This window comes from Myotis davidii, unplaced genomic scaffold (genome assembly GCF_000327345.1).
Source record: "Myotis davidii unplaced genomic scaffold, ASM32734v1 scaffold393, whole genome shotgun sequence".
NCBI classification, from domain to species: Eukaryota; Metazoa; Chordata; class Mammalia; order Chiroptera; family Vespertilionidae; genus Myotis; species Myotis davidii.
The window spans coordinates 820,092-828,643 of NW_006285913.1; the positions used below are offsets into that span (position 1 = coordinate 820,092).

The 8,552-nt window shown below is 35.7% G+C and overlaps 1 protein-coding gene across 1 annotated transcript in view; it reads left to right on the forward strand.

Moving 5' to 3' along the window:
• The first annotated feature begins 1,318 nt into the window (after positions 1 to 1,318).
• The window catches only part of PPP1R42 (protein phosphatase 1 regulatory subunit 42), a 30,130-nt gene continuing 22,896 nt past the window's right edge, over positions 1,319 to 8,552 (forward strand). The window contains exons 1-4 of the mRNA XM_015559551.1: positions 1,319 to 1,535; positions 4,406 to 4,572; positions 5,410 to 5,548; positions 7,540 to 7,656. Of these exons, the coding sequence (XP_015415037.1) occupies positions 1,407 to 1,535; positions 4,406 to 4,572; positions 5,410 to 5,548; positions 7,540 to 7,656 (552 nt within the window). The 5' untranslated portion in view covers positions 1,319 to 1,406. The remainder of the gene's footprint in view (positions 1,536 to 4,405; positions 4,573 to 5,409; positions 5,549 to 7,539; positions 7,657 to 8,552) is intronic.

Here is an 8,552-nt window from a genome sequence, read left to right on the forward strand (position 1 = left end):
TGGTTTTGTACTGTTAACTTTATCTTTTGTGTATCCCTATAAAAAAAAGTCTAGCAAATAAATTTTCTTTGTTCAAAGCTTATTCTAGCTTCACCCATTATTTTGAGTCAGTTAAGCCTGAAAAGATGTGAAAATAGAATTATAAACTGTTAAAGTTTGTACACATTTTTTGTGTCCCCCCAAAATGTATACACACTTTGAATAATTATAAAGGCAGTGTTTGTATTCAACTGTGTTTTCAAACTTCCAGTGGCATTTTAGGATGAATTTCCTTTGTTCAAAGCTTAGTCTAGCTAAAAAGAAAGAAACATCAACTGAGCTATCAGCTGTTAAAGTGTGTATGCATGTTTTGGGGACATGCTATATTCCAGATGAAATAGTGAATAGTGTTGGCCTTATTGGTGAACAAAATAGAATAATGATGATGATGATGACAAACAGTTATTGGCCTATGTATGAGGCACTGTGTAGAATACTCTATACATGATTATCTCATGTAATCCTCATACTATTCCTTGGATATTGGCCTAATTTTATAAGAAATTGAGGTAACATGCCCAAGATTGCCCAACTGGTGAGCAGTGGAGTGAAAGTTTGAAACTAGGCTGTCTGGATTGAGAAACACTGCATTGTTACCTCTTTATGGATTACTAGAGGCCTGATGCACAAAATTCATGCAAGGGGCTCGGCCCTCGCAGCCCCAGCTTCGTCTGGAAGGTCATCCGGAAGGTCATTCAGTTGTCTGGCCTAATTAGCATATTATGCTTTTATTATTATAGATAGTTGTAGTAGCATAACAAAATTTCAAAGCCAGCCCCATTTTCAAGTATTTTGCACCACTGTCCTATGTATATATTCAAAGTTCTCACACCATTTGTTCTGATTTTGGGATTTAGTAAATATGATCACAACAGATATTATGGGAAAAGGAGCCAGGAGACCTGATCTCATTCTTACATGCCACTCGCTTGAGTAGTTTCAGCCAAATCTTTGAACCTTAGTTTCTTCACATGACAGACAACACTAGATGATAATCCTTGAGAATACTTTTTCTACTCCAAGAGAGAAAAACGGTATCTTAACAGATGCCCACAATAAAAATTCAATACTAGGGAGAGGAAAAGACTTAAAAATGAGCCTTGTGTATTTAACTAATTTTGGTGTTTTTAATTTTTTAATAAAAGAATTTGGTATATAAACTTAGAAAATACCTAAATGTCCCTGAAAATGTCTATGAACTATCAAATAGTTTTATATAAGAAACTTAAAACGTCAATATGGTTTTTTCTAAATATTCCATTTTTTCTTTAATTTTTAGAAAGTTGGGCATAAAGCAATACTTAAACCTGCTTCTTGGCATGGCATCAGAACAGAGCTGAAATACTAATTTGATTTAGACAGAAATCATGGTTCGTCTGACCTTGGATCTAATTGCCAAAAACAGCAACTTTAAACCCAGAAAAGAAGAAACCACCTTACAATACCTGAAGAAAATAACTCATATAAATTTTTCAGACAGAAATATAGATGCAATTGTAAGAACTCTGAAATTATTTCTAATTTTTATATAATTAGCCATGTAAAGTTTAGAAATTGTCAGGGTATACCTTATTAACTATATTTTGATTATAGTTATTAACTATATTTTCATTAGTCAGCTTTATATTGTGTTAATTTCCTGCTTATGTTAAACTTTTTAAAATTAACTTTCTATAAAATATACCATTGTGATTGTTAAATATATATGTTCCCATAAAATACTCTACGCCCTAATCGGTTTGGCTCAGTGGATAGAGCGTCGGCCTGCAGACTGAAAGGTCCCAAGTTCGATTCTGGTCAAGAGCATGTACCTTGGTTGCGGGCACATCCCCAGTTTGGAGTGTGCAGGAAGCAACTGATCGATGTTTCTCTCTCATTGATGTTTCTAACTATCCCTTTCCCTTCCTCTCTGTAAAAAAATCAATAAAATATATTTTTAAAAAATTACTATATAGCAAACTAGATTTAAAAGCACATGTTGGAAAATAATTTCAAAGGTAATTACTCATATGTAATTCCCTAACCTTGAAATATTAATTTTAACATATAAAAATAGTAAGAATTAACTGTGTGACTACCATATTTCAAAACTTTAACAGGGAAATCTTTTTCCTACATATTTTAATGGTTATATACATGTAGATTATACTCTTTCAGTTACATCGGACAAGATTATGTTCACTTGGATATACTCTGAAATTACGTTTTCTCTGTGTTAAGACAGTTCTTGACTTTAATTTGGGAAACTTTAAAGACGACAATAACCCATTTAGGCCATTTGTATTGGTATCCATTATCTATATATATACAAACCTAAACAACCTTTACAGCTGAATGACCAGAATGACCGGTTGACCAGGAGCTGCCCCCTGGTGGTAAGTGAGCTCCCATAGCCAACCTCCCGCGGCCAGCCAACCTCCTGCGGTCCTCCTCCGTCCCTCTCCACAGCCAGCAGGCCCCAATCGGCCTGGCCCCAATTGGGACTAAGCAAGACAGCTCGGATCGGCCCTGATCGCCGACCAGGCCTAGGGACCCCACCTATGCATGAATTCATGCACCAGGCCTCTAATCTATATATATAAAAGCGCAATATGCTAATTAGATCAGACGTCCTTCCGGAGAGCCTTCCCGACGAAACAGGCTGTGAGGGAAGCCCGGGTCCTGGGTGCCTGCTGGCAGCTGGAGGAAAGCCCGAGTCCCGGGTGCCAGAGGGAAGCCGGTGCTGGCAACTGGGGGAAGGAACGCCTATTCTTGCTCGAATTTCATGCATTGGGCCTCTAGTCTACAATAAAATGCTAAAGACTATAGATGAGAGGAAATTTCTTGAAAACATATAGCTCACATGAGGGCAGGGACTATGTCTATTTTCTTCACATCACTCTAAATTCCCTGTCCAATACTGTGCCTGTCTCATTATAAGTGCTTAATAAATATTTACTGAATGAATGAATGAATGAATTTTAAAAACACCAAAGCCCCAGGCAATATTGTCAATTAAGATAATGGAAGTTTTGTTTGTTTGTTTGTTTTTTCAGAGACCCTACCCAGTCCCATTCTATATCTTTTTCCATTTTTCTGGTGATCCTTCTCTCATGAATCCAATGGCCCAAATCTCATGTTTCTCTTTTGTTGCCCCAAACTCTCTACCTCACCATACAATATATAGGCTGCTTTTTCCAGCGCCTCCCTTTAAAGTTTTTTGGCCCCTCACAATCAATGCTCCTTCAGTGTGGATGTTAGGAGGAAAGCAAACTGATGTAAGGTCATTTACACTAAGAATAGCTTGTAAACTTAAAGGTCCCAAGATGTGTTTGTATTTTAAAAGATCATAATAAAAGCTGAAATATTTTTGAGCAAAACTTCACTCTATCTCTTGCCTACTCAGTCTAGGCTGACTCTACCAGCACACAAGAAATGACAGCCTTTTAAAATACCTTTAATTATTTTTCTTATCTCAAATGTAATTGGTGTTCATTTGTATATGATACATATAAAAAGAAAGAAACTGACTTTTAATTTTACCATGTAGAGAAAACCACTATTAACATTTAGGGAATGTCCTTCCAGTCTTTTTTCTAGACATACATTCATATAATTTTACAATAGTGGTTCACTGAATGTACTGTTCTCATTTTATTTTTTAAAACATATTTTATTGATTTTTTGCAGAGAGGAAGGGAGAGGGATACAGAGTTAGAAACATCGATGAGAGAGAAACATCGATCAGCTGCCTCTTGGACGCCCCACACTGGGGATGTGCCCGCAACCAAGGTACATGCCCTTGCCCGAAATCGAACCTGGGACCTTTCAGTCCGCAAGCCAAACCTCTATCCACTGAGCCAAACCGGTTAGGGCTGTTCTCATTTTATTATGAAATCTGTAAGATATTACTAAAGAAACTAAAGGATATTTAATGGCTATATGGTATTTCCTTCAATGGCATTATCATAGTTTATCAATTCGTTGTTCTTGAATATCTAGCTGACATCCAATTTTCAGTATTATAAATCACAACAATTACTTCCAATCCTACAGAAAGACTAAGAAGACCTGATTTATAATGTTGGAGCAATAATTTTTTAAATGCTTCAACTTCCAGAGAAGCCTAATTGCTTCCAAGAAAAATTGGTTGCACTGGGAAAATATTTCTTAACAAATATAATTTTATAGATATAGTTACAGAATGCTAAAACCTAGAACTAATTTTGTACTTATTCTAGTCTTGTTATGACTGTGCTAAGAAGAGATATTGTTCTTTTATATTAAACTTAAGAATATTACGAATGATTTAAGTGAAAAACTATTTTAAAAACAAACAAGTTTGCAAGAAAAATTAAGTAAGACCTGTTTTTTGTTTTTCTTTTAGGATGACCTCTCTCTTTGTAAAAATCTTAGTGTTTTATATTTGTATGATAACCGTATTAGTCAAATAATTAACTTGAATTTTGCCACAAATCTGACCCACCTGTACCTACAAAACAATTGTATTTCATGTATAGAGAACCTCAGTTCATTGAAGAACCTGGAAAAACTGTAAGTGCTTTTATTTAATTGTCATCATTACAGTAATATTCTTGCATGCAGGTATTTCCATTATCTGTTGTTTTGTGGAATAGGCCACAATTTTTATTCTCTTTTAGTAGTATTAATACAAAATAGTTTCAAATGTAGTATCAAACAATTTGTGTTTTACTAAGCCTGATATACTTTTCTTTTGCAGGAGGTTGTCTTTAAGGCTTATAGGAAAACCTAAAAACATCCCTATGTAGGCTCAAATAGTGAGAAAAGTGTCCATGGAACTCAAGTTTTGTGCCTTTCAGAATCACATATCTGAAAAGGGCAGGGTCATAAAATTAATGTTGATGTAGACTTGATTATAAAAAAGGCATTTACTGTGCCTATAATAATTTTAATTCAACAATGAAGACTGGTGGATCCAATTTCCCCAGACTAAAAGAACTATCAGTGCTTCTCAAAAAGTGGGCCAGAGGCCTTAGAATGGGGAGAGGACAGTGGGATGAGAAATGCTGGGTTCTTTAGATAGTCAAGTCAGAATCTCTGTGGGTTAAGCCCAGAAATCTTCATTTTTAAACCTACAACCCTAGGTGATTCTTCTACACTCTATATATGAGGAGTATGGGTAAATAGTTTAATAAGGACTATTCCCATTCTCTCACTTAAAAAAAACCCAAACTTCTTAAACTAAATTACATGTAAAAATCATATAAACTTTTCATTAATTCAATATAAAAAGAACATTTTGTATGTATAATTTTCACACAGTTCAATGATTTTGTTATGTTTTTATCGTGTTTAAAGACCATGATGTTCATAGAATGTCTACTTAAAATTATGTCTTCTATTCTGCAGGTATCTTGGAGGCAATTACATTGCTGTTGTAGAGGGTCTAGAAGGATTAGAAGGACTGAGAGAGCTTCATGTTGAGAGTCAGAGACTTCCCCTTGGAGAAAAGCTTCTGTTTGATCCAAGAAGTCTTCAATCTCTGGCAGTAAGGCTATATTTGAGTGTTAAGGAAGGTTTATTTGGACATATAGATTCTCTGAATATTTATAGGCCAACTGAGAGTTTATTTGAGGGCTAAAACTAATTTTTCCCACATAATTCCTCAGAGACTCAGCAGCTATAAAGTGGGGATAGTATCTGCTTCTAGGGCTATTGGAAGAATCAAAAGAAGGATATTAAAAGACTATGTAAAGTATGAAGTTCTAACAATGTTAATTCACTCATAATTTTAACCTTGGTGATTATCATAACTCAAAAAGCCTAAGGAAAAATGAGTGCACATTTGGAAAATTTTAAACAGCCTAGAGAATCTTTACAATAAGTCATTTTTTTGCTGGATTCTGATTTGATTGTAGATTGTGTTACACATGGCTATGACTCATCAGAAGCAGACAGATCTGGGAGCGCTGGATTTGATGCTCCAGCTGTCACCTGACATCACATGGAGGTGTCACAATGAGTTGAGCTACCAGAGGGCACCACAGAGGCTTTTGCTAATCCTCAAATAGGATTTGTTAGAGGAAAGCTACTTTCAGTTCTGGGCAATGGAATATAGTTGTTATATTTACAGATTTTGTTGATTTTATTTCAGAGGGCCAAGAAATGGAGGACAGTGCTAGTATAAGGTTTTTGAACCAAACATATAACAATGAAAGGATAGTGCTTTAAATAGGAAAAGAAAGAGGTGACTTGGTTTCTATCCTACCCTTTCTACCCTCCCCATAGAATCAACTGTGTCTGAGCTCAACCTTAATTGATCCAAGTAGACTGACACCACTGTGGGAATGGATAGTTTTATTACAAAACACCGCGGAAAATATTTTTGCATACTCAATTTTTGCATATATTCAAGCAGATTCTGAAATTCTAAATATAAGGCATAACTTTTAAATCTATATTTCAAATCTTAAAAAGTGTCAAGAAATATCTTCTCTATGTTAGCTTTGTGTGGATGTGATCGTTGTAGAGAATCCTGGCCCTTAGATCTTAAGATGGCTTTTATTTAGTGTTGCTGTATTGTATATTTATGTCCTCATTAACAGCTGATGTTGAAATTCTTGTTAATTAGTTAATTATTATTCTAAGTAGCTTCTGAACATGTGGACTGTTAAGAGAAAACTACATAGAGAGATAAAATTAACTCTTTAACAGTGCTTTCTTGAATTCTTTAATTCTTGGTCAGTGTTTTCTACTTAGAAAAACTGACAAAAAAACAATTTCTTCCTATGTGAGTACAAATTTTAGTGACTTTTAACACAAAATAATAACTTGCTCAAGCTGAAATAAGCATGTTTTCTACATTGTTATCATTTGTTCATTGGGACACCTTTTTTCTTTCTTTGCTTCTTGATTCTTAGCTTCTTTTTTCTATAAATTTCTCTTATGCCTTGATTAAACTTTTAAAATACTAGAGGCCTAGTGCACAAAATTGTGCACTTGGTGGGGGGGAAGGGGTCCCTCAGCCCAGCCTGCACCCTCTCAGAGTCCGGGAGCCCTCGGGGGATGTCTGACTTAGTGGGCCTAAGCTGGCTGCAGTGGAGGCAGGAGAGGCTCCCGCCACTGCCACTGCACTCACCAGCTGTGAGCCCGGCTTCTGGCTAGCCTCGCTCCCCCTGTGGGAGTACACTGACCACCAGGGGGCAGCTCCTGCATTGAGTGTCTTTCCCCCTGGTGATCAGTGCACATCACAGCGACCAGTCATTCTGCTGTTCGGTAAATTTGCATATTAGCCTTTTATTATATAGGTGAGGTAAGTTATATCACAATTATGTCACAATTACTATAGTTTTAAGCATTCCATATGAAAAAATATATAACATAGGAACAAAATCTTTGTGGGTTTTTATTTTCTTGCCTAAAGAGCAAAATAGACTGAACTGAACCATCTTAAAACTTTCACAGATTAGGATTTCTGGTTCCTATATATGGCATTTAATTAGGTTGTTTACTAATGCTAATTTAATTATTTTCTTACAGAAATCCCTCTCTATATTGAATATCAGCAATAATAATATTGATGACATAAAAGACTTAGAACTACTGGAAAATCTTCATCAACTCATAGCAGTTGACAATCAACTTTTGCATGTGAAGGTAGTATAAAGAAAAATTAATTTAAAAATAGTTACTTGAAATTGCTATAAAATGTATTATTTTAAAAACTATTCTGGATTTGTTCTAAAAACTAGCTTATTAATCTTTACTTTTTAATATACTTATTTGCATAATTCTGTCCTCTTACCTGATTTTCTCTTCTATATCCAATGCTTCCTATACTCACCAACAGAAAAAAAGTTTCTCTGAGTAGGAAGTTATGCTTTTCCCTCTGTTTTATTTTCCATCGAATATTCCCCTCTAGAGACTAGATTTCTTGCCCCTTACCTCTGATCTCCCAATGAATGAGTTTCTAGTAACTATGACTAGACCTGAACTTTCTACTCCTTGGGGAAACCATTTCCCTTGTGTAGCTTTTTCTGAACCTCCCCATCAAATTCATCTATTCAAAAATATATATTAGAGTGTGTGTCCCAGGTTCTGTTTTAGACCCTTGGAGAAACATTTTCTAGGCACTGGGGATACAAATGATAAATAAGACAAGTTCTCTCCCTTTAAGGAGCTTACATTACAGTGTGACAGGGGAGGGGACCAGGAAAATATAAGCAGAGAAGATTGTGAAAAGCACTCTGAAATAATTAGGTAGGATGACATAATGGGACATTCAGGTTATCAAGAAAGGCCTCAAGCCCTGACCGGTTTGGCTCAGTTGATAGAGTGTCAGCCTTCGGACTGAAGGGTCCCAGGTTTGATTCCAGTCAAGGGCATGTACCTTGGTTGCAGGCACATCCCCAGTAAGGAGTGTGCAGGAAGCAACTGAATCAATGTTTCTCTCTCATCGATGTTTCTAATTCTCTATTCCTCTCCTTCTCCCTTCAAAAATCAATAAAATATATATTTTTTAAAAAAAATTATTCAATACATACTGTGATGTA